This window comes from Phyllostomus hastatus, unplaced genomic scaffold (genome assembly GCF_019186645.2).
Source record: "Phyllostomus hastatus isolate PE091 unplaced genomic scaffold, TTU_PhHast_1.1 phas_scaffold_129, whole genome shotgun sequence".
Lineage (NCBI taxonomy): Eukaryota > Metazoa > Chordata > Mammalia > Chiroptera > Phyllostomidae > Phyllostomus > Phyllostomus hastatus.
In genome coordinates this window covers 19,084,147-19,111,527 of record NW_025334009.1, presented here as the reverse complement: position 1 = coordinate 19,111,527, position 27,381 = coordinate 19,084,147, and the positions used below count along the sequence as shown (strand labels likewise).

Sequence of the window (27,381 nt, the reverse complement as noted above, 5' to 3'; positions counted from 1 at the left end):
ACCATGTTTTCCCACTCACTGTTTTCCTCCCAATACTTGGACCTGATATGGGTGCCATAAACACTTCTTGACTGATATAGTTGGGACTTTTTGGTGCTCCATGTTCCTTATGGTCACTTCAATACCGATTCTTTTAATAAGTGTGAAGCCAAATGTCTTTATTCTATTTCCATTCGTCTCATTGAAAGTGTTTTTCTCACTGGCATTTCCCACCCAACCCCCAACTTGTATTTCTTCTTTGACTGGTTTCATAGTGTCTCTTCTTACATATACCAACAGCATACACAAATGTGAATCTTCAGCTCAAAAAAAGTGATAAGTTATACATCCCAGGCAGGATGAGAAAGCAGTAGTGATTACTGTATATTGAGCTTGTAAGGGAGAAGACTCTGGAGATCAGATTCCACATGCAAGAGGCTTATTAAGAGGAACCCCTGAGATCAACATTTATGGATAGGATGGGATGGGATGGATTAGATACAGGGTGAAGTCAAGCTGTGATGCAGGCCCAATGGTAGCCTCAGTCAATGCCACAGGCAGCCCTGGATCTAGAATGACCCTTCAGAGCTGACCCACATTAGGCCAAGATGATCAGGCCTTTGTCTTCCTATGTTAGTCAGCCATTGGGTGTGGTCAGTCATTTGGCTGGAAGGCAAAGTAAATCTGTCATGGACACATGCCCCAAAGCATCTGGTAGCTGGAAGTTCTCTGCCACCAGCATTCCCACCAGCTAGGATAAGCCCTTCATGGCAGGGGCCGCTGGGTGGCACATCTCAGTGTCTACCACAGAGCAGGACAGGATGTTGGTAACCCTAGTCCAACCCCTAGCTCTGTCATAAACTTAGGAGGACATTTGCTTTTGCTCAGGGGTTCCATCCTCCCCCTGCCATATTATCTGTGTTGGCAAGAGTGGGTTTAAATGTCTTAATGTAGTTTTCTCTCTTTTTGTTATTCTTTAAGGTTTGGAGACAGTCTTTGCTTGTTTCTGCTTTTGCTGTCCTTGGCACACTCTTTTAAGAATACTTTCTCTTTTTCTTTGTGCTGCTATGACAATCAGTGCATCCTCTGCATTATAATTGCTCTAAATACGGTCTCAGCATCGCTGTTCCTCTAGTTCTGAGGGGATAAGATGCTTCCAAACAGGAGTTTGTTTAATACAATTTGGACTAATCTGTGTGGCGTGCTGCCACTGAGCATATAATTCCCTTTCCTATTCTTTGAAGAAGCTACTGTTAGAGGGAGCTCCCCCCCCCTTTCTTCTTTCATCCCACAGATCATTTCCATGCAGCCCACTCGATATTGCCTGGCAGCAGGGGGGACAAGAATAGCATGAAGAACTGAAACCCACAGAAGAGCTGCAGCTGCCTCCCCCTTGTATACTTGTGAGCTGAGCTGCTAACAAGTGGCAGGAGAGATTCATTTGAATTTTGTTTCCCTTTATCTCCTCTGCCTTCCCTCTGGTGCTGGCGCTAACAAGCAGTGAAAACGACCCAGGATGCAGGAGGCAGTTGGAATGGGGAGAGAATTCAGGGGTTGAGATAACCCATAGTTTGAATAATCCAGAATTAGCCCTGGCTCCTTCATCTCCCATGGCTTTAGTTCATGTGGCCACTGGACAGTGCCACCAAACAAGAAGACATTCCACAAGTGGCCTCTGGGAAGATTTCCATCAGTCTTCCTTTTGCTGACACAGTAAAAGCACCTCATGGAAGCTTTCAATCTTGGTCATCTCAGAAAAGGCTCAGGTGTTCCAGGTGTACATGGGAAGACAAACATGGAAATTTTACAATGACTGATTAATAGGGAAGGGATGAACCTTCAAAAATATTTTCCTACCTGGACACCCAGGCCTCTGTCCTTCTCTGGCCAGGAGATAAGTCATCCTCTCCTGCAGAAAACAGGCATCCATTTTGGATAAAGGGCCACGGGAATAATAGTCCTCCTGGTTCTTTGTTCCAGGGGCGTAAGTCCAGCCTACTTGGGGAATATTTGCCAGCACCAGCAGAGAATAATGACCATTTCCTTCTCACCCCCATAATTACTACCTGGAGTACACTTCTCTGTCACTTCTCCTAGCTCTGACTGTACAAGAGCAGGGTAGTCTCTCTGCTCCATATAATTAGTGGTCAGTTTGAACAGACCCACCTGAGTCCCCCAAACTGACAAGAATCTATAACCTGGATAGTAAAAAAATCAGTGCTTTGTGTGGCCAAGGCTGTGGTTTCCCCATCATGGGATGAGTGTCATCTGTTTCTGCAGCTGGAGAGAACTTGGTGTCCGCGGCCCTGTCAGAGTTGCCTCTGCTCCAGGGAGTTCCCAGCAGCTGAGCACACAGAGGCTGTGTAGACTCTCAGACGCCCCACGTCCCTCAGGGTTGCAGATGCAGACTTACCTTCTAGAGCGGAGACACAGTAGAGGCAAAGAGGGAAATGCTACAAATTTAAAGTGAAACATTCACTTGGTGCAAATTCAGCCTCTCTCTGCCACTTGCTCCCTATAAATTCTTTACCTTCATGTTTTAACTATATGTCTCTGAAACTCATGGGCCAAGCCAGTGTCACGGACTCAATGACAGTATATCTGGGACACCAGGACCCATCCCCTTGTGAATAATAGCAAGCCATCTCAGAGCATGGTCTCCTGTGACCAAGGCCATCCCTGGGTGGCTTGTGGAGAGCAGAGACATCCTCCTCCTCATCTTGCTGGATGCCCGTTTTTATGGTTTGGATGCTGCCTTCTTCATTTCCCCAGTGTGAGAGGCTCTCTGTTTTTATTTTGAACCTGATTGCACAAGAAGCAGCTCACAATTAGCGGCTCTCTTTCCACCCCCATTTCCATGGGAACTGCCATGCAGATGGGGTAGAGTGTGGAAGTCTGCACTGGTGAGGGGAGGGTGGGTCCCTTCCAGGACCTCAGCCCCCACCCCTTCAGACTCTTAGGTTCTTGAGAAGCTTTTGCTGTGTTTTCAGCCATGTGATCTTTCGTTGAGCATGTACAATGCTGTCCGTCCCAAGGTAGCTGGGGGGGATGCCTGTGGACCACTCAGCTGGTCCGCAGGCTTACCCACACACGGATGTTCTGCCATGTCCTGTCCAACCCTCCCATCTGTGACTTTAGAAGTTGCTGAAGTAGAAAGAGAGAAAGGGCAAGAAGTGCTGGGGTGAGTAGTGATGGTCTTCTCTTTAAAAATTGTGCAAGCATTTAGAGACTGGGGTTTATGTATCTTTATCCAGAAATGGCTCTCTCTCCTCTGCTTGACTTTCTTAGCTTTGCCTGGATGGAGTCTTACTCTTTGCTGCTCTCCACCTGGCCGGTTGGTTCACTGAGCTACAGTAAATACTAGGATGGAGAATGCCAGTTTAGTTTTATTTAACCTGGTGTATCATGTCTGAGCAAGGAGATAGAGGAAGACCTACTGCATCCTGCAGACAATTAAATGAGTTTGGAAAGTTGTATTTGGTTTGTTGTTGACACAAGCTAAGTCCCTGGGTAGCTGTTAATTTTTCCGGGTGATTCCCAGAGGTAAATCAAGCCTCACATTTCCCTGTAGGACTTCACTGAATGACACTGTATGGAAAAGATAAACCATTTTCTAGTTCTGACTTCATTTTTTGTTTTGTGCAGTTTCTTTCTTTACTATGAAAGGAAGAATTTTTAAAAAATATTTGGGATAAGCCAATGTTTAACTGTGAAGGTAGAGGGCTCAGGGAGAGAATAGGAAAAGACAAGAGTATTTCTAGACTATATCCGATCCATTCATCTAACCAGGGCTACCTCATTCATCCATTAGTGTAGTTAGGTAAACAGAAGGCCGCCTGTCTGATGATCCTCCTGGTAGAATTGAATCGGTTATACCCAGGTGAGTTGTTTGTATGACTATTGTTCTGTGTATATTGGTTGGTTTTTCCATTCTGTCTTCATGTTTAAGGAGGATGCACATTTGGGGAAAAATATTTGTCACAGGAAAAATGAGGTAAACTTTGATCTTACAGGATCCCCCATGTGATCATTGAGAAGATGAAATTCAAAAGTGCTTAACACAATAAAGAATCTAAATGTGAAATCAAGAGCAAGTTATGTAAAGATTGGGGATGATTTATATACCCCTTGTTTTCTGTTAACAAATTGTAGGGGTAGCAAATCTCTACTTGGTTTGATAGATAGGGGTTCTGGGAAGGAAAATAATGAGGTTCTACAAGGAAGGATAATATGAATGCAAATAAGTTGTCTATTCACCTTTAATTGAAATCTGGGTCCACATGCCAGCCTTGGGTCATCAGCCAAATTATCTGGTGCGAATTTATGTGAAAGCACAGGTCTGACAAGCTTGTTGATGGGTGAGTGGCCAAAATGAAATTGGAGAAAGCAGTCGCTTGGGTTTCTACCCTTTGTGCCTGTATCATGGACAGTGGTTTCATTTAATGGAATCTTTTGCAGACAAAACAATAGGTGCACACCTATAAGTATTAGACATGCTGGCCATAGATCCTGAATTAATATAATCTTATTTATTTCAGTTTGTTTCATCACAATTGCTGAGGCACGACATTTAAATTCTTCACAGAATCTCTAGAAACTCTGCTTGCTCTACAGTCGTCTCTTTGATGTTTGTCTTAGTGTTTGCAGGAGAGCTTCTGAAAGCCTGAGGGAACCAGCAAGCATCAGGGGTGGCTGCACACATGTGCCCTGAACTTCTGCACAGGCTCTGTGTCCTGGAGTACAATTAAAACAAAAGTCACTCAATGGAGAGAAATACCCAACATGTATTGTGCACTGAGTATGGGCCAGGTACTAATCTAAGTAATTTACCTGAGGAATCTCACTTAATACTTACTACAAATGAAAAAAGTAAGCAAGGCTGTTATCCTGCTTTGCAGATAAGGAAACTGAGGCAAGGCAAAGGGGTTGAAGGAAGAGGGATTCAGACTCAGAAAGTCTAACACCTGAGGCCTTGCTCCTAACCACTGGGCCACACTGAGAGAGCACTGCCTCCACACTGGGCACAGTGCTAGGCACCAGGGATATAGGAGCAAGCAATAATTAAAGGTATTATTCAGATTTGACCTTAGAATTGGTTGGATATCTTTAATCTGTGTATCAGTTTTTCTGAGTCACTTGGAGGTTGCCATAACAATTTGGAACATTATTAACTATCATGGTCAGCAAATAGAATTAAATAACTTTCTTTCTTATGATAATGTAACTGCTAATGTCTTTCAACATTAAGCAATTACAACATTCTTGAATGAGATCTCTATTATACTTTTATTAAGAAGCATCCTGTTCTATTTGTTGTTAGTGTATATATGTTAAACAAATATTAATATGCTTTGGCATAAGCAGCATAAATATATCAACTATTTTAGAAACATAAATATATCAACTTTTTAAATTGTTCAGATAGTCATGTGTATCTGCTGGCTTTTGCTCCATAACCAGTATCCCCCAGCTCGGTGGCATTTATTATTGTTCACAGATTCATGAGTCATTGGGTGGTTCTCCTGGTCTTGGCTGAGCTCACTCTTGACTCTGTTGTCACATGCAAGTCAGAGAGTTGACTCTGATGATCTAGGCTGGGTTTTCTCACATGTTTGGAGTATGGCTGGCTCTAGGCTGGCTGCCTTTGCTGGGACAACTGGCCTCTCCTTTATATGATCACTCATCATCCCGCAGGCTAGCCAGGGATTTTTCACATGGTAGCTGGGGGAAGGGGCAATTCCAAGAGCAAAAGCAAGAGTATGCATGGCCTATTAGAAAGACCTAGGCTTGAAACTGGCATAATGTCATTTCTGCCTTATTGTGGTCAAAGCAACTCCCAAAGACAGCCCAGATTCAAGGGGTGAGGGTGTAGACTCTACCTCTTCATGGGAGGAGCTTGCAGGTTACATTGCAAAAGAGAATGGATAATACAGGATCAGGAATAGTGGAAGTCATTTTTTAAAAACAATCCACCATACTATGTGAAATAAGAATTACTCTGACCATTGGAGATAAAAAAATCGAGTCCAGTGTTAAGTAACATTCCCTAAAAATCATGAAAATAGTAAGTAATGGGTTATTTGAACTAATTAGTAACTAGAAAGTGGTTGAATGACAAAGTTAGACAAACTTAGGTATGTCTAACACCATACACCAAGTCCTTTGAGACACCACTCCAAGGTTTTCAAGGCCTTAAGGGAGCATGTCATTAATGGCCTTTTCAAACATGAATGTAGTTTCTGAGGATGAGGAAGTCGGAGATGGTAAAATTCAAACATAATTCCAACCCATTCTTTTTCATTTACTGAGAGGCATGAATAGCTTTAATCAAGGGGCATTTCTTTAATTTAACAAAATGATCCTCAGTGATAGCTGCCAGTGATTAACTTTTTTGGTGCTGAGTGTTTTTCTTTGGTAATATTACAAAGCCTAAGACCGTCCAGTGCAAATAGAACTTTTATTCACAAAGCTTGTCATCTCCAGAATATCTGAGTAAAGTAAGAGTGTAGTAGTAGGAGTAGTAGTAAATGTGGTTTAATTCAATCTGATTAGCAAATATCATATGCCGTGAGTGGTCATGCTGTAAAATAATGGAGCATGGGGAGGCCTTTGGGCAGGAGGACTTTTAGGAAATACTTTGCTGTAAATGTTTAGAACCTTTAGAAGCCTGATGCCCATTGTGATAATCAAAGAGTGCATTTGTCCGACTTATGTGACTTCACAATATTCACTTGGTAAAATTCTCAGATACATAGTATTCCACAGGACCCTTAGAAAATCTGAACTTGATTCTAATGTCTTTAAAGGTATAGGTCTCGTTGATAGTACGTGTGTAACATGTGCTATGATGTAGGCACTATCAGAATCACATCAGAAACCCATGAAGTAAGTGTTATTCAGATTTATAGATGAGGAAACTGAGCAGTTAATCCACTTGCCCAAGATCCCCCAGTGGTGCCATTACTGAGACACCTGCTCAGATTCACAGAGTCTCAATGACTGCCCAGGGAGATTCAGCTGGTTCAAAAACACAGCATCTCTTGTATATTTTGTGATCATTATAACGCCTAATAGAAAATGGGTTATCAGTCAATGCCTACTGGCTAATCCCTTTCTTGATTACCCAGTTATTATGATGATCATACTTATGGCCAAACATTACAATAGTAGAAAAGGGTATAAGATAACAATTAAAAATTGTTCTTCATACCATCAACTCTAGAACCATCTTCGAGAGGTAAGATTACTCTCAATTTTGTTGTTCTTCCATAATTTTAAAACTATTTGTGTATATAGATAGTTCTGTTTTGTTTTACATAAATGTGATCATACATGGACACTTTTCACCTGATATATATTTGGGGTCTTTTTTAAATCAAGATTTGTAGATTGCTTCTTTCTTTTGTACCAATGTACTAATGTACATATTTAATTTTTATGATAGACTAATGGATTTTTAGGGTACAGTTTATTTTTTAATCTTTGTTTTTTCCTTTTGCTATGATAAACAGGGCCTCAGTGAAGAAACAATCTTACATATTTATCTTTGCACAGTTATGTTTTAAATGAAAAACAAAAAATATACAGGGCACTATTTTTCCCCATGACTAATTTCCCCATTTTAAGAAAAATAGTGGGCTATTGCCAAGAAAATGTTATAGGAGCTGTAAATAAACAGATTTTTTAAATACCAATTTTGGCCAAAAATAGTATCCTGCTTCTCTGGTCTGCTATGCTCTGACCAGGGAGAAAACGGACTGAGCCAGCTGTTCTTAAGGTGCCATATGACCAAGATCCACAATGGATGACACGGGGCTGGGGGGGGGGCGGGGAGACTCCACCTCCTGGAGCTGCCACCTGCCCTGTGGAATGACTCTGCATCATTTGGTTTTGACACTATGGACACAGATTCCATATAAACTGGACAGGAAAAACAACTCGGTCATTTTAAAGACATTGCCCATCATGGTATGCAATGGTCCTTTCGATGACACACCAGGGGTGTCCAACCCGTGGGCTGCAGGCTGCATGCAGCCCAGGATGGTTATGAATGCAGCCCAACACAAAGTTGTAAATTTACTCAAAACCTTTTTTTTTTGCTCATCAGTTTTCGTTAGTGTTTGTGTATTTAATGTGTGGCCCAAGACAACTCTTCTTCTTTCAGTGTGGCCCAGAGATGCCAAAAAGTTGGACACCCCTGATTGTAGAAAGAACATGAACAGACTTCAGGTGAGAAGTTGAGAATCCTTTGACACAGGTGATCTCACCTCTCAGAATTTATCTTAAAATAATCTGACAGGGAAAATTTATTGACTCAAAACATGCATTTCAATTTCACATTATTTATGGTAAATTATCAGCCAAATTGGGAGAAGACCAAAATATCTAATGAAAGAATAATGTTTAAATAGATCTAATATATAATTTCATTCGCTGGGGCATTATGTAGGTATTAAAATGATAAATGCCATGACAATTTAGAACCTCGAAAAAGAAAAAAACTTGTTACCTATGCTAAAATGGCAATTATAAAGTGAGATGTGTTGTGTGCATATTTTATAAGTCCTGGAAGAATAATATATTTGACTTGTTAGATGTTTGAATTCTGGGTAGCCTTTTTAATTTATAAAAATTATATCTGTTTTATAATATTATTTGTAAAATTAAAAGTTAGTAGTCCACAGAAGATAATTTATGCTGATATCTAGGAAGACTGTGAGCCCTGAACAAAAATTGATTTAGTCTTAGTCAGGGACTGACACATTCCTTAGAAATGGCATTCTGCAGATTTGGCTAGGCTCTCTCCTAACTCTTAAAGATGTTGTGTATGGTAATAGGATCTTGTGTCTCATTTTGTCTGGAACAGTTTCTGTTTGAGCCTGTTGTCCCAGTACTGCTTTTCATTGTCAGTGTCTTTGTTTGTACAATAAATTTTATGAACCCCCCCTCCCCGAACACACACATTATAGGGGGCATGATAATTATTCTATCTCTGTTTTATTATGCATCTACAGTATACATAATCCCTAGATGGTCATTTAGCTTCTTATGACTTAGAAAGTCTTTCACAGAGCAGTGATTTCACCTTATGCCTAAAGCCAAAGGAGAATAGAGATGCATCATCAGTGAAAATTTAAAGATATTGTTGTCCCTTAAGTTGTATGGTAGCCCTTTCACAGGACCTTTTAAAAATTCTGAAAACTTGAAAAAGTTTCACTCTGCTAATAATGAATACTTTTTATTATATTAGATAATGACCATTTTATAATCTGATATTCTTGTCTTCTTCCTTTGGCTGCCAAGAGGCTCTGAGCTAAGCCAGGCATTTAGTTGCCACAGAAGTCCTTGACCCTGGGTAATGGGAAGTTAGCTAGAACGGACTTTGAGTTCCCTTCCCTCACTTATGACTTAGCTCATTTTCTATGGCTGCTGTAACAAATTACCACAAACCTTGTGGCCTAAAATAACACACATCTATTGTCTTCCAGTTCTGAATTCCAGAAGTTTGAAATCAGTGTCATCAGACCAAGATCAGTTTGTCAGCAGGGCCATTCCCTCCAGAGGCCCTAGAGAAGTTATCTCTGTCTGCTTCCAGCTTCTTGTGGCTGCCAGCATGTCTTGGCTTGTGGCCACATCACCTCAATGTCCACTTCAGTAGTCATACTACCTCATTCTCTTCTGTGTTGACTATTCCAATTATCCTTCATGTAAGGGTATTTGTAATTACATTTAGGGCTTACCCAGATGATCCAGGAAAATCCCTTCATCTCAAAATCCCTTCTCACACTTCAAAAGTCTCTTTTACCATAAAATGCTACATTTATGGGTTCTAGTGACAAGGACTTTGATATATTGGGGGACATTTTTTAGCCTGCTATAATCAACTCTCTGGCCCCCAAAGATTCACATTCATCCCCATGGAAAATATGTTCATCATATCCCAACATCCCCAAAAGTCTTAACCCTTTATAACCCATGTTGCTATAACCCATTATGGCAACAACTCGAAATTCAAAATCTCATCTAACTCTCATATGCTCAAAGTCCCAAATCTCATCATCTAAGTCATCTAAAGCAGATATGAGGAGACTCTGGGGGAAAAAACTCCTTTTTCCATCTTAAAATTAAAGCATTTGGTCAAGTGCCTCGCACACAATAGATGCCCAGGGAATTGTAGCCACCATCAGAATTATTCCCATTATTGGAATAAAAGGGAACATAGCCCTTCCTAGACCCCACGTTGATGATGAGGATGATGATGGTGATATCAGTAATAGAAGTAATACAAATAATAATAATAATAATAATAGCAACTCTTGCTGAGAGTTTATCATGTAACAAAAGATTTTCTAAGTGTTTATATGTGCTTTCTTGACTAATTCTTATAAAACCCCTTTATGGAGAAAGCTATTATTACTTTCTATGCTCAACTGAGAAAAGTTTTGGATAGAGAGTTTACATGATTAGTAAGTAGCCAAGCCATGCATTCCATGCAGCCCAATTAAAAGCAGGTCCACACAGATGTGCTATGTCAATGTGCCAGCCTTTTTTGTAGACTCAGCATGCAATGCAATTTTTTTTAAATGCTCATTTTTACCTTGGGTTTCCATTTTGTATCACTACAAGGATATAGGCCACACTCTGACTAACACTCCAAAAATGGGATTTCTCCTCCTCTTGAAGTTCAGTTTTGTTGTTGTTTATTGTTAAGCACAGACTCTCCCCTCCTCCCAATTTTCATTTTAAAAACTCAAGACTTTCAGACATGTTAAAAAATTGCTACGTAAATGAACACTTTTCTATATGTCACTTTTCATTTACCAATTGTTAATTCTTTGCCACATTTGCCTCTCTTTTCACCTATCCGTATAGTTTTGTTTTTGCTGGATGACAGAAAAGTTGCAGTTGTCATTTCACTTTACCCCAAAATCTTTCAGTGTGTACCTCCTAAAAACAAACAAGTTGTCCTTCCTACTCATATGATAAAGCTCAAGAAATTTAAATTTGATGTAATAGTTAACATATAGTTTATATTTAATATTTTACCCAATTGTTCCAATAATGACCTTTTCCAGCATTCTCTAAATTCCAGAGCCCATTTGCATGGCCTTTAGTGGTCACATCTCTTTTTCCTTTCATCTAGAACACCTCCACAGCCTGTTTTGTTTTCTCTTATTTCCCTCCTATGACCCTTGAAAAGCCCTAGTCACCCTGTACAATGTCTCAAGTTTGGGATTGGTCAGTTCCTTTCCTATCCATGAGATTCACGTTAAATGTATTTTGGCATGAATACTGTATAGCAGGGGTCCCCACACTCTCTCCTTCCTCTCCCTGGACGCTGCCAGCATTACCGCCTGAGCTCTGCCTCCTGTCTCCATCCCTCAGTAACATCAACACCACCCTATCCCCTACCGAAAAACTGTCTTCCACAAAACCAGTCCCTGGTGCCAAAAAGGTTGGGGACCACTGCGCAAGAATCATTTCCTAGTTGATTATGCTTAAGAAAAAGAATATGAGGCTCTAGAATGAGAATGACCTGACATTTTAGGAAACAACTAAATACTGAAACCCATAATAAAATATCATCTTTGAATGATCATTGATGGTCTCGGAAACACATCTCACATATATTTATTTCATTTTATCATTGTAACTGTGAGACCAATGAGGCAAATATTACTAGTCATAGTCCTTGGGCAGCTAAGGCATGGATGTGTGAGTATTCACTCAATTCCTGGAATTTATTCCTCAGAAGGCTTGAATCTAGTTTCTAGACCCTGGTTTTGGATGTCAATTCTATACCCTTCTGACCCAGTCAATGGATAGGGTTAAGCAGGACCTGTATTTTAATAATGGTAACAGTTATTCATCCTACTCAGAAATACAACAGAGTTCAGCCTAAATAAGTGCTTTCTAAAAGCAGCTTTCTAGTTGCCTCTGGTCCCTGATGAGTCTTTGGGATCTACATTTATGTAGATTATGTGTTAAGAGTTTGCAGAGCTATCACTGTTGTTAATGCCATAGGCACTTGCTGGGGAATAAGAATAGAATAGCAGAAAGGAACTGAGATGTGTGAGTTCCCACACAGTCTCTATAAACTTGCAGCATGTTGAATAATAAATACAGATGTTAGCAAAGACATAGTCTTATATTTATTCTATGTTTGGTACCCACAGTGAGATAGATTGTGAGTCCAAAAAAAGTAATTTTTGTTTGTTGGTTGTTTTTCCAGTGTGTTCCTGGTGGGAAGAACTTTTAAAGCCACCCTGAAGATCTATGGGTATCAGATCATGTAGGAAGGAGGCAATACGTTCATAAGAGTTTTTTTCCCCCTAATACATTGAGGGTTCACTTAAATGTTTATTTTATTAAATAGGTTTCAAAGCGTGAAAGTCAGGGCTGGAAACTGAGATCTGGAACACAAAATATTCTCCATTGGGGATCTCATTCCTCAACATGGCCATATCGGACCTATAGAGAATAGGTTCCCTTCCCTTGTTTGATAAACTCTGGGAGTAAAGGCTCACCCCAACATGGAAATATCACCCACCTCCCTCACCAAACAATAAATCAACCTGGTTCTTGTTTTAGGACATTTTGCCCCCCAGCTCCCAGGGTCATGTAATAACTCTCTCCTCTTCTTGGGGAGGTGACAGGATAGGTGTGTCTTGATGCATTTTGCTCTCAAAGTGGACAAGGAGATGTTGGACTCACAGAACATGTAGCAACCAACCTTCACATGGCAACTTGACACCTCAGTTTGGATTTCTATATCCATTGAACCAGGAACCCAGTCAGAATTTCAAGTTTACCATCCCGTTAAATGAGGTCATCACATAATTAATACCCGGCATGTCATAAATGTGAAATTAATGACAACTGTTTTATGATCAAATGAGAATGGGTCCTAATTCATTTTAATAATAAGTATTTATTAAATCCTTACCATGGGCAATGTGAGAATAGAAAAATGTGTAAGAAATGGAACTTGCCCTCTGAAGTCTCATGGTCTGGCAGGAAAAATTAACAGATGCCTTTAATTTGAGTAGAAAATGATAAATAATAGCATAGGCTAGAATATTAGAGAAGGGAGCATTTGGAGGTTCAGGGAGCTCCCTGCCTTAAACAATTCTGAATCTGCAAGCAGATTATACTCTTTTAAGTATAAAGATCCTCAATATCCCCCTGTATCTGTTTGCCTTACAGTTCGTGTCCTTAACTGAGTGACCATACTGCTGTTAGGAATGGGCCACCTAAATGACTCATGGGCCAGATCGTCACAGTCGGATCTGAAGCCAGGAAAGCTATTCCAAGCTGTAGAGCTCTTCACTGAGGATGGCTCCTGACAAATCTCATATTTCAAGTGCTATTTCAGCTTTCTGGTCACTGATTTATGTTACTGAGCTCAGGTTTCTGTGCTGGGTAAGGAAGTGTGGTGGGAGATAGGATTGGAAAAGAAGGATTGCTATGGGCAACAGGGCGTCAGTACAGCTTTCTGACCAGCGGGAATGCATGATTAGAGTGTTCCTTTACCCTGACATTAGAGGGGAATGGGACCAGGGCGAGACTGCAGGTGGGCAGTCTGGAAAGGAGGTTCTTTTGTTTTCATTCAGAATGCTGTGATGGAGGTTTGGATGGGAAAGAGGCAATGTTAATATAAAGGATAGGAGAGATAGAAGGGAAACTAAAAATAAAAACTAAGAAAGTCAGGAGGGAAGAACAAGTGATTTATGGTGGAGGAGAAAGGTAACTGGGAGGAGAAAGGTAACTGGGTAGAGATGAAGGGTGGAAATGATTTTACTTTTAGGTATGCCCAGGTTGTACCCCTGGAGAAATCTTCTGGTGAGAGGTGGTTGTGAATAGACATGTAGAACTAAAATTCATGGCTGAGCAGAACTAAAATTCACACAGGCCTTAGTACTTAAGATGTGAAGGAAGGAGACGTATGTATGAACATGACCTCAAAGAGCAGCAATGGCGAAAATTACTTGTACTGTTTGTTCATCTGAATTATTCAGGCCCCAAGCCTCCCTAAATTTCTGGTCAGGAATTACACACATTGATGGCTCATGCAACCCATACTTAGTTTATTTTTAAAAATCTGAGCATATTAAAAAATAAGTGTATAATTTCTGTTGTGGGTTATAAAGCTAATTTGGGAAATATTGCACTGAAAATATCACATACTCAAACTTTAGTGTTTGTGAAAATAAACAAACACTACCCAAAGGAGAACAAGCAAAGGCCATTTTTTCCAAGCTTTTTATAGCAAGGGACTTAACCATGATCCCTTGCATTTGGCAGAGAATCAAATGCGGGAAGGAAAGTGTAAAAGCTTTAGAGTGGGAAAAACCAAAAGCCTTCAGTATGCCCTGATGGAGGCTTTTGGCACGGGGAGGCTGGCAGTGGGCTAATTAGAACCAGAGCATCCTCCGGGATTTGTCAGGGGGGCAGATGTGGCGGTCCCTGGTTATTCTGAAGTTGGAAACAGGCACAAAAATTAGGAAAGCTGGCAGTTATCACCGATCAAGACCTGGCTAATTTGGGCTGGTTGCTGCTGGAGGTTGTGAGTTAGACTTTTATTTTTATATGTAGCCTCACGAATGTCTGTGGGTGTACACGGTCTATCGTGTGGAAACACATTCAGCTTTTAAAATTCCATTGTCTTCTCACTTGCCTGACTCTCTTGGCCACCACTGCCCCAACTCTTTTTTAATTTTAATTTTATTGTATCATTTTTCATTTTCAATTACAGTTGACATACATTAGTTTCAGGTATACATCCAAGTGACTGAACATTACATAAATTACTGTTATGTAATAACAAAAAAATCTCATACCCATCTGACACTGTACATAGTTATTACAATATTATTGACTATATTCCCCATGCTGCCCTTTACATCCCAATGACTATTCTGTAACTACTAGTCTGTACTTCTTAATCTCTTCACATTTTTCACCCAACCCCACACCCCCCAACCCTCTCCCATCTGGCCACCATCAAAAAGTTCTCAGTATCTATGAGTCTGCTCTGCCTGTTCATTTAATTTTCTTTTTTATTTAATTGTTGATAAATACGTATTTATTGTCATTTTATCAACGTTTCATGTACTCAAACATGGCTTTCTGAGGTATATATTTGGATTGGTTTTCCAGCTAATCCCATGTCCTTTTGATTTAAATCTTTTAAAGCTTTATTGTAAAACAAAAACAAAACACCTTTGTACCATAAGGAGTTAAAACCATACAGAGGGTGTAAAATAAAAAGACAATTCCTTTTCCCTTGCCACCCCCAAGTGCTTCCCCTCAGAATTAACCACTATTCATAGGTTCTTATACATCCATTAGAAATGGTCTATGCATATGTAAACATGGAAATGATATACCTACAGTTCATATTTATCTTCTCTTTTTAAACTTTTTATACAGCTGGGATTAGGCTGTAAGAACCCTTTTTAAAATATATTTTATTGATTATGCTATTATAGTTGTACCAATTTTCCCCCTTTGCCCTCTCTGCCTGGTACCCACCTTCCCTCCAGCAATCACCTCCCTTAGTTCATGTCCATGGGTCATGTATATAAGTTCTTCAGCTACTCCACTTCCTATACTGTTCTTAACAACCCCCTGTCTATTCTGTGCCTATCAATTTGTACTTCTTAATCCCAGCACCTTTTCCCCTATTCTTCCCCCTTCCCCATCCCAACTGATAACCCTCCAACTGATCTCAATATCTATGATTCTGGTTCTGTTATGCTTGTTTGCTTAGTTTTTTTAGATTCAACTGTTGACAGTTATGAATTTATTGCCACTTTAACATTCATAGTTTTGATCTTCTATTTCTTAAATAAGTCCCTTCAACATTTTATATAAGGGCTTGGTGATGATGAACTCCTTTAGCTTTACCTTGTCTGGGAAGCACATTATATGTCCTTCAATTCTGAATGATAGCTTTGCTGGATAGAGTAATCTAGGTTGTAGGTCCTTGCTTTTGATCACTTTGAATACTTCTTGTCAGTCCCTTCTAGGCTCAAAATTTCTTTTGAGAAATCAGCTAACAGTATTATGGGAACACCTTTGTAGGTAATTGTCTGCTTTTCTCTCACTGCTTTTAAGATTCTCTCTTTACCTTTACCCTTTGGCATTTAATTATGATGTGTCTTGGTGTTATCCTCTTTGTGTCCATTTTGTTTGGGACTCTCTGTACTTCCTGGACTTGTATGTCTATTTCCTTCACCAAATTAGGGCAGTTTTCTTTCATTATTTTTTCAAATAAGTTTTTAATTTCTTCCTCTTTCACTTCTCCTTCCAGCACCCCTATGATTTGGATGTTGGTACATTTGGAGATATTCCAGAGGCTCTTTATACTATTCTTTTTTCTTCTTGCTATCCTGATTGAATTTTTTTTCTTCCTTATGTTCCAAACCATTGATTTGATTCTTGGTTTCATCCCTTCCACTGCTGGTTTTTCCCCTCCCTGTAAATTTTTCATTATTTCACTTAGTGTAGCCTTCATATCTGCCTGGGTCTTTTTATGCTGTTTAAGTACCCAATTAGTTCCTTGAACATCCTAATAACCAGTGTTTTGAAATCTGCATCTGGTAAATTGCTTATTTCCATTTTGCTTACTTCTTTTTCTGGAGTTTTGTTCTGTTCTTTCACCTGGGCCATATTTCTTTGTCTCCTCATTTTGGCAGCCTCCCTGTGTTTGTTTCTGTGTGTTTGGTAGAGCTGTTTTGACTCCTGTCTTAGTAATGTGGCCTGTCTAGATGAATGTGGCTTCTATCATTCTTTGGTTGTTGGACTTTCTTCATACAGCTCAATTTTCTGATAGTTCAGGGTGATATTTGTTTTGTAGTCTAGTTATAATTTTTGCTATGGTTGCACAAAGAGCCTCTTTTTTTGCAAACTGCTTTTTGTGGTTATCTTTGGAGAACTTTACATCAGTACAAGTCAGTCTATCTTGTTCTTAAATTTTAAATCATGGACAGATGTTCTTAAATTGATTATACAGAAAGAGTGCCCCAACTTATCCCCTCATCAAGTGGTTGAGGGTACTTCATTCTTCCCACTTTTATTGACATTTTCCAAATTTAAACCAAGATGATAGGTACTTTAACATAAATTTAGTTTAATCTCAGTGAGATCAAGAATCTTTTCTTCTGATTTATTGGTGGTTTTTCTGTCTATCCATTGGATCAGTTCCTTATTCCTTTGTAAGAACCTCTTTATGTTAAAGAAATCTTTTTTAAATCATCTTTTTTAATCATCTTTCACTTTATGTATGATCTGACTTTTTGTCATACAGAAGTTTTAATTTTAACTTTAAATTTATGAGTTTTTTTCTCATTGACCTGAATTGTATGTCTTCAATTGAAAGACCTTCTCTTTTGCTTTTTTTTTAAAAAAAATTCTCTTGTTTGGTAGCAGAATTACATAGGATGTAATTGGAAGAAATCAGAGTGTCTGGTATTTCTCTCTGAATTGATGCACTCTGTTATCTCATAAAAGTTAATGAAAGCTTGGGGGTTAGAAACCCTGAGAATCTCCTAATGATAAGAAGAAAGAAATAGAAAGGAAAACAGAGTTGTTATTCAACCAATGAAAGAAAAGCCTTCTGTCAGTCTGTTAATGGCCCCATTTTTTTTTCTTCTGGAAATAGTATTTGGTGGTTTACACCCAATCCCAGCATTAATTCCTATAGCTCAGAAGCATAGATGACAGGACAATATAAGCAAGATATGGGACCATGGATAAAATGGCCATCCTTGGAGGAACATCTCATCCCTGGACACCACATCCAGAAACACTGTAGCTTCCTGATTGCCCCAGATATATTAGAAGGAGATGAGGGGATAAGGATAGAGTAATCTAATGAGTTGAGAATTGCAGATGGGGAGTTAAGAAGTAGAAAAGATGCTGTTGGATTTGGTCTGTCCCTTTATGGGTCCTGTTCCTTATCAGAAGGACAGGCAGTGACTGCTGCTTCTATTGTTGCCCAAACCAGTGGGACCTCAAGCCTTTTCTATGTTCTACCCATTCTTTGTTTGCGACTTTGGGTTTGTGGGTAGACCTGACTGGAAACAGAGCAGAAGGGAAGTTGAGTTTTTCAGGCTGCTCTTTAGCTCTGGACTCTGCTGCACAATAACTAATATCAGGAGAATACTCAGAAAACTGTACTGGAACAACAATTAAGATTAAAAAATAATTTTAAAAAATAATTTTCTCAAAAAAGAATACTCACTTTTTTTACTCTGAGGCACATTTCCCCATGTTTTCCCATTCCAAGAACCACTGCTGTCCTATCCAGTAATTTAGGACAGTAACAATATGGCAATCCCTTTGTAAAATAGTATATAAGCATAATAGAGTGAAGAGGCAGCTCTTCCATCCTCCCTGCTGAAGATGACCTTGCTCGATACCTTTGGCCTTACTGTCTGCCTAATAGACATCCAAGGGCTTAGCTCTCTACATCCCGCATCTCTTGTCTCTTTGTCCTGGCTGAGGGTGGAAGGTCTAGAGGCTGAGTCATAGCTCCCAGAAATCTAGGCATCCCAAAAGCTTTTCTGTTTCTTTATGAAACATCATAGGAAGGAGAACGAAATACTGAGTTTGAGTCCAGCCTTTTTGAATGCAAGGGATACTCTGAATTTGTGCTCCTAATAGGCATTCCATCTAGTGTGTAGGCAAACTATTTGGGTATGAAGGATGCCATTTCAACAGGGATTGCACTTTGATATGGAAAATTCAAGATACGCCCTAACCATTTCTTGTCTGTGACTGTGACCACTGGATTGACCATTCTGGAGAGACCATGATTAAGTCTAGAGGAGCCTACTAAAAAAGAATTCCATTCTGCCTTTCATCAACCAGGAGCCTGCACTTGGGACTTTTTCTAAAACCATCATGTTGAGATGTAAAACCAAGAGACATTTCATGGGCCAATATTTATGTTAAAAATAATAAAAGTAATTACCATAAGGAAGAAAAAGCACAGCTAGATGCTTCAGTACTTCATTGGAATTCATACAATAGGTATTTAGCCCTTACTACATGTCAAGCACGGTGCTAGGAATTTCAACTCCTGTCTAGTGTGTCTAGTGTGTCTAGGATAATAATAGTAACTATAGCTAATAATTATTGAGTTCTGTACAACCTATTAAGAATTGTGCTAAGTGCTTCACATGGATTATCTCATAAAATGCTCCCATCAACATTGTAATTAGGTGCTTTTTAAATCTTTACATGAAGATAAGGGAAGCGAGGTTTAGTGAGGTTCAACAACTTGCTCAGCAACACATTGCTAATAAAGATCAAAGCTGGAATGCAAACCCAGTGTATTTTCTGCTTTTTGTTTACTATTGTTTCTGTATAAGGCAAAACAAGTCCCTGCCTTCCTGAAACTAGTAGTCTAAATTAGAACGCACACTTCTTCAGAGAGGTTCTTAATTTGTCTCTGGAGAGATGTGGAGTGTCCAGCAGGAGAGGCACCTGTCAGCAGGATTTAGGCTAGCCATATGCACTCAGTTGATGGAAGTTGCTTAATGACATGGACGCTCTTGATTTTGTCTAATCTTACTCATTTCCCCCATCTCCTATGTCCTTCTCTTGGCACCCTCTGCCTTGTCCTTCTGCCACCCTCTTTCTTCTGAGTGTCCTCCCCTCCATACCTGTTAATTTCTCCCATTTAGACAATTCTTATACTCCCTAAATGCCACTTTTGAAGGACAACATGGAAGGAAGAGAAAATTTCACTGCAAGTGAAATGAGCTATTGATGGATGGCTTAGGAAGCCTAGGGGTCCTTCTTTAGCATTCTCTGGCATTTAAGGGACCCAGGATTCCAAAAGCACATCCACACAAGTCTGCTGTCACTAATCTCATTTTTTCCATGATTAACAATCCAGTTCATTATGTTTTCAGCTCACATTAATCTTCTCTTCTGTGAGTTTGGTGACATTTGGAGTCATTTCCCTCTGTATTTATCCATCTGGGATCTTTAGAAAAGATAAGTGTGCAGAGAGTCATTTTTTGCTCATGCTGAAATTCTGCAAGAGAGCTGAAGGTTTGGTCGTCACTGCTGTAAGAGGGCTGGAGGTTTCTCCAGTCCTGAGAGACAATCCTCTAAAGTCAGGCATGGATTCCCTACACAAGGCCGAGAGCCCTCTCCATGGAGCTCCACTGTGGGGCCTCCATTTGGGATTGAGCTGCAACATAACTGCATCAGAAATCACATTAAGCAATGCTCCCTGGATCCTGACTGTCCTCCTGGAACAGATGGATTTGGGACAGAGCTGTGAAGGTAGCAGAAAGAGTTGCGAGATTAATGAGTCAGAACAAAGTCTTTGGCCTGAGTCCTTTCTTTACCACCTACACACTATTTGACCTTGGACAAGTCACATAATCTCTCCCAGATCCATTTGCCTGCTCTGCAAACTGGCTGCAAAGACGCCTCTCCTCTCTACATGAGAGGGTTTTGAAGGTTAACTTATATTCTCATCTCTGTTTTTGAGTAAGCTCATAACCTTGCTCATATTCCTTGATTTTTTCAATTTCTGAGGTCCCTTCACACACTAATAGTATAAAGGTGGGGCAAAAGTAGGTTTACAGTTGTTCATATGGAAAATAGTACAATAAATAATAATGTAAGAATGAACTCTTTCGAATACCTACAACTGTAAACCTACTTTTGCCCCACACTGTATTTATGACTGGAAAGAAATAATAGGCTATTGGGGAAATCTTAGAGCCTATTATTCCTTATTTCTCATCTTATATTTTTAAAAGTCTTGGAGAGGCCCTGGCTGGGCAGCTCAGCTAGTGAGAGCATCATGCCACTATGCCAAGGTTGTAGGTTGGATCTCTGGTGAGGGTACATACAAGAAGTAACCAATGAATGCATAAATGAGTGGAACAACAGATCTCTCTCTCTCTCTCTCTCTTTCCTTCTCTCTCTCCCCCCTCTGTAAAAATTAATTTAAAAAAAATTTTTTAAAGCTTGGAGGTATGTGTCATATTTAAAGATCTGTTGGGGAAGAGATATGTCATTTAGAAAACAGAGAGAGAATCCTTTGGAAATTCAGTTAAGGGCATTCTCCCAGGAATAATGTAATCTCAGTAGGCCACAGGGGAGGCAATTCTTTTGGAGATTCTGAGCTGACAGTCACTAGCAACATTTTGTTGTGAAGGTTGGAATGTACACATGCATTTCTTATTTCAAGTAAGAGAAAATATGCAAAATTGGAATGTCAGAAGCCATGACAGATACTGCTATCTCTAATCATTACCTGTGAAATATTATTGTTATTTTTCCTTGCAGCCAAAATGCAGGGCTAACTCACATTAATGCATGTTATTGTAGGGAGGAAGGTGTGATTAAAATGTATCAATGTAGAAGTCAGAACAGGTTCAGGAAAAGAACCAGTAGAGACAAGAGAAATCCGGACTGTTTGCTCTAATTCTGTGTAACTAAAAACAAGGCAACATAATTCAGAAATGTTTTCATTTATTGACAGTTTTCTCCCACAGCAACTGGGATTTGAACTGGAGATTCCCATTACGCAGATAACTCCCAGTGGTGTTCATGGAAATTACCTGCATAACCAACTCTCCTGGCCACATAGAATGCCAGGTGCCTGAGAGTACTTTTAATTGCAATGCACTTCCCTTTGCAAAAGCGCTAATGGCATCTGCTTCTCTTTCTTTTAGGTATCCAAGCAAGAACAAGAATAATGGAGAGACACGTGTGTTAGTGGCAGCCTTTTGAACCACGCAAGAAGGAAATCAGCGGTGTGGACAGGGCTGGAACCGTTGTCATGCTTGTTTGTTGGAGTAAATGAGGAATGGGCTTGTGATTATGCTGACATTCCAGCATGAATCTGGTAGACCTGTGGTTGACCCGTTCCCTCTCCATGTGTCTCCTCCTACAAAGTTTTGTTCTTATGATACTGTGCTTTCATTCTGCCAGTATGTGTCCCAAGGGCTGTCTTTGTTCTTCCTCTGGGGGCTTAAATGTCACCTGCAGCAATGCAAATCTCAAGGAAATACCTAGAGATCTTCCTCCTGAAACAGTCTTATTGTATCTGGACTCCAATCAGATCACATCAATTCCCAATGAGATTTTTAAGGACCTCCATCAACTGAGAGTTCTCAACCTGTCCAAAAATGGCATTGAGTTTATCGATGAGCATGCCTTCAAAGGAGTAGCTGAAACTTTGCAGACTCTGGACTTGTCTGACAACCGGATTCAAAGTGTGCACAAAAACGCCTTCAATAACCTGAAGGCCAGGGCCAGAATTGCCAACAACCCCTGGCACTGCGACTGTACTCTACAGCAAGTTCTGCGGAGCATGGCATCCAATCACGAGACAGCCCACAACGTGATCTGTAAGACTTCCGTGTTGGATGAACATGCGGGGAGACCATTTCTCAATGCTGCCAATGATGCTGACCTTTGTAACCTCCCTAAAAAAACTACCGATTATGCCATGCTGGTCACCATGTTTGGCTGGTTCACCATGGTGATCTCATACGTGGTATATTACGTGAGGCAAAATCAGGAGGATGCCCGCAGACACCTTGAATACTTGAAATCCCTGCCAAGCAGGCAAAAGAAAGCAGATGAACCCGACGACATTAGCACTGTGGTATAGTGTCCAAACTGACTGGCATTGAGAAAGAAATGTGTGTGCAATTACAGTAGAATAAGTGGTTTACTTCTCTCATCAGTTGTAAACATTTAAAACTTTGTATATCAGTTTCTTTTGAATTATGCCACTGTTGAACTTTTAACAGACATGACAACATAACAAATGATTTTAGTTTAGGTGATCCACCCCTCCGTTGTACCCCCACCCCCCCGGTGGTATATCCCTGAGTCAGCTACTATCTGAACATTATTTAGCTCCATCTCACTATTTAATAATGAAATTTATTTTTTTAATTTAAAACCAAATAAAAGCTTAACTTTGAACCATGGAAAACAGAGTGACTTATTGGTCAAGAAAACAGTAGAGTTATATACCATTTGTAGAGGAGAGGGAAACAGACAACCCTGGTGAACCTAAAGAGCTAGCAGAGTGAAAGATGTGTTATTAAACCCTACTGTACACTGGGGAGCCGTAGCCAAATTATTTACCAAGTAAAGTATCTGTCAGACTTTAGAATACCGAGCCTTGGTGAACCCAGGTGATAACAGCGCGGTGTCCTACAGAGGCTTAGTCAATTGAGATGCCTCTAAATGTTTGTTATCTGAAAGTTGGTGTGCATAGCAATAAAGAGATACAACTTCTACTTTTTTCTAGAAACACAGAAAAGAAAAAGGCTACCTATAATCTGTTCCTAACATTACCTTCTAGTGGACAGGGGTATGTGACCAATGTAGAAATAGCAAGGCTAAAAAAAAGGTCCTAATAGTCATGTAGGATCAGCTGTGTGCAAGCACTGTGCAAGGCATTCTTATAGTAGTACATCTGTAAGCCCTCACTGGAACAGGAAAGGTGACAACTGTACCTCATTTACATAAGAGGAAACTGAGGGTGAAAGCGGTTCAACGACCTGCCAGGTAGAAAGCATCAGAACTTACCCAAGTCTTCCTCTCTCCAAAGATTGAGGTCTTCTCATTATGTTCCTACTGGGATGGTTTAAAGAGGTATAATCTGCATATTTAAAAATGCACCCATATTAAGTGTACAGTTCAATAAGTTTTAACAAATGTATACACCTCAAGATATTATGTCCCTGATATTGTTCAGAAATAGAGGAAAGATCATTTAGTTCTTAAAGTAGGGAATTGTAGGGATTGCGGGGGGCATTAAGGTATCATTACAGTTAATCCTTGAAATCTGGGTGGGATCTCATCAGATGGTGATGTAGCCAAGGAAGGTAGAGGAAGCAGAGGGAGCAAAGGGATAAAAGTGTAAGGAGGTATTTGGGGTGAAGGAGTCTATGTAGGGTGAAATGAGAGACAAATTGGAGCCATACCATGGGGATCTGGGTTCCAGACTCAGGAATAAGAGTCACTGATTGCATTTATGGAACACTTACTATGCCCCAAGTACTTTTTTGAGATTGTCTTAATCCACACAATTACCCTAGGAGATAGTCTTTTGTGAATGAGGAATCAGAGACACAGGAATTTAAGTAATGAATTCAGGACCCTGGCACTTATAATACAGAATGCAGATAAGGAAACCCCTTCAGCCAACTCCAGAACATATAGTCTTCTGAACCACTGAACTGTGTTACTTCACAGTCATAGACTTACTACAGAAAGTTGCTGGTTTCCCAGACCGAGAGGTTTTCAGACTCCTAAGTGATGGTTTCATTTAAAAATAACAGGAAAAATAGCCCTTTGTGAGCTTAAGTAGGAAGGAGGTATTCTTTGCCATTTTGACCCACCTCGCCATCTGCAGTCCATATTAGGTTACCTTTGGGCTTCCAGGAATTACATTTCTGCCTTTAGAAGGCACTGTGGTTTTTAAACACACCAATTGTCTCTAACATGGTTACCAGCATGGACCATGAGAGTCAGCCAGCCCAAGACCTGTTAGGGCTTTCAGAGCATTGTGGCCAGGCTACACTGGTGCTCACACCCCAAGGCACGGGCTTTTCATGCCCACCCTAGTTTTTCTAAAAAGTATACAACTTACTCTGAAGGCTGAGATGTGAAATTCAGGATGTGGGCCCCAGAACTCCTGCATTCCAGTGAGAAGAAAGCTGGACTGTCTGCTTTTGCTAACTGGATTTGAAGGCCTACGATGAATCTGGAGCTTTGCTGAAGACTTAACGCCCCCTGGAGGACATTATTATAATAGATCTCTGTAAGTACTGCCATAAAAAGATGCCTACCTGAATACAGCCCCCACTCTTTTCTCCCTAAAGAACAGGAAAATCAAGCCTTTGCTAAGATAACCCTTTAAATTTTTAAATAAATTGTATCTGTTTGAGTGTGTGAGTCACATTCATTTTTGCAAAGCTTTCACAAATTGCATAATCCATTCCAGGTTGCTCCTCTAAAATTTTTACTAGTAAGAGCTTATTTTGCTAATGACCAATTAGTCAAGTGTAAGTCTTATATATAGGAAAAAATCTCTGAGGAGTGTTATAGTATAGTTGTATTCTCGCTCAGATATGGCACAGTTAAATTCCAATGTTTTAGTTTGTAATTCTCTGCATACAAAGAGTTAAGAGGTGCCTCCTAGGTTAAAAATTATCCCCTTGCTTGATTTTTACATGTAGATTTTTAGTGAAGGGTGCCATAAATGCAAGTGCTTTTTTCAAAATAATAAGATTCATTTCACTGTTTAATAAAATCTATGTTTTAATTTAAAACCAGCTGGAGGAGAAAATACTTTATTTCTTGAGTAAATAACAGGCTATCGGACTCCTTCATGGCTGTGTTGAAGGGAAATGCTCTTCCCCTCATTTGTAAGGATGCTGCGCCCCACTGGGCCAGCAGCTCACGATGCCAGCGAGTGGGGACAGCTGACGGAGGTCCGAGGCTGTTCAGAAAAAGGCCCCATGTGGATGCTCCGATTTTGATCCCAACAGGCTTCTCAATTTTTCAAACCTTTGCAGGTGTCTGTGTCCATAGAGAGCTACCTATTTTAGGACTGCAAGGTTTTCAAAATTAACTCTAATCTCATTATCTAAGGCACATACCTCCTTTCTAAATATCTTAAGTAGCAGCTTCTTTGCTCAACCTTCTCCTTCCACATCACCACCTCAACCTTTTAAGTTAAAAAACACCTGGGGATCTCAATCTAATCACTGACAATGTGCTAATCTCCGCAGCAAGGGAAATCATAAAATATGCCAACCCAACTGGAACATTTTTAAGAAAGGAATAAAAAGTTATGTAATGGAAGATTTAACTTTCAAGAGCACCCTGGCAAATTGTAACACACTGATATACGAATTCTGCCAGGTACACGCTGTTCTTTTTCAGGTCCTCCTCTGATTACCCACAGTAATTCTTGTTCTGACATCAACAAGCATAAGGCAGTCTGGGATGTGAGTAGGTTTTCCTTATTGGCTTGAGACTTTCAATTCATACAGTAAGTTCTCTCGTGTATCCGGAACAGTTAGAGAAAGAAAAAGTGTGCTTAGCTAGATGTTCAGGGTACCAGAGATAGGCAAAGTCCTGACATTTCAGGACTGGAAGAATCCTGGAGATAATCTCACCCACTGATTTTACAGGTGTTGACACTGAAACCCTTGCAGGCTTGGGGACTGACACTCCTGGTCTCCAGCCAGTGTCCTTTCCAATAAGCGCTTTCCCATCTTCAAAGAAACAGATCAGCATAATAATATGCACCAGGAAAATGCCACTGCCCATTGGCAGTCATTTCTTTGCGGATTCAGAAGACATTTAAAGTTCCTGCATTGTCAGAGTTGTAATAAAGAATATCCATGGTTCTTAAAAGCTTCTTATTTCTTCCAGATATAATGAGAGAATCTGTTTCCCTTTCACAAATGGCCCCAGATAACATGCTCAACGCTGTGCATGAGCTGGTTTTCCAGGGGAGATATGGAGAAAATGATCTTAGTGCCACTTCCGGGGAAGGAAGCGTTGATTAGCATCTGTTACCTTGAGTAGCAACATAAACCCTGAGTGGCCAAGTGCAGCTCTGCTGGCAGGTGGGAAGCGAGTGCCCTGAAACAAGCTCCTTCTCCATTTCCAGAGCTCTTGTCAACCTGGCTTCCCAAAGCGGTATCATTGATTGATTCATCAGATTGGCTGGGTCTGACCCAGACAAAGCAAACCAGAGGCAAACCGATTCACAACACATTTGAAAGTGCCTCCCTGAGCCCTCTCCCAAAGCCAGATAGGTGAATCGGAACACAGGGAAAAGGAAGACCTGAATTCCTCATGCCCCATTTGCCCACACTTGTTATATGGATGGTCATAAATGCACCAAATGAATTAATGGGTCACAGAGACACAGCAGGGGAGATTCCTCAAGGTCCAAGACCTCTTCCTTCCAGCGCAGGGAAGAGCAGAGATGACAGCAAAAGGAAATCTACTTGTATTTATATGGCTCTAACTCCTTCAGCATTGAAAGAACCAGAGCTAGTATGAATCATTTAAGTGTGTGTGTGTGTATGTGTGTGTGTGTCCATGTGCACCTGGCAGTGACATGGAGAACTGGGTCCTGAGAGCATCAGGAAAAGAGACAGTAAGAACACTGAAAACAAAATCTGCTTGTCAGTAGTTTGGTTTAGGGAGGGCCCGGGTTTCAATTTCCTAGGGAAATTACCGATGTACTTTCAAGGCTGTCTCCCAGTTCATTGAAAACATTTATGCCTCTTACTAACTGCAACTGAGTTTACCAAGTTTGTGAACTATGCTCCTTCTTTGGCTGATAAATGTTCCAAATGTTGTTCATTATTTTAAAAA

General features: G+C 40.2%; 1 protein-coding gene across 5 annotated transcripts in view; it reads left to right on the top strand.

Moving 5' to 3' along the window:
• Positions 1-22,929, top strand: part of LRRC3B (leucine rich repeat containing 3B) — an 82,537-nt gene extending 59,608 nt beyond the window's left edge. For all 5 annotated transcript variants that reach the window (XM_045857141.1, XM_045857138.1, XM_045857140.1 and 2 more), the window contains one exon: positions 21,690-22,929. In XM_045857141.1, coding sequence (XP_045713097.1) covers positions 21,854-22,633 — 780 coding nt within the window. In that variant the 5' untranslated portion in view covers positions 21,690-21,853 and the 3' untranslated portion in view covers positions 22,634-22,929. The remainder of the gene's footprint in view (positions 1-21,689) is intronic.
• Positions 22,930-27,381: the final 4,452 nt, after the last annotated feature.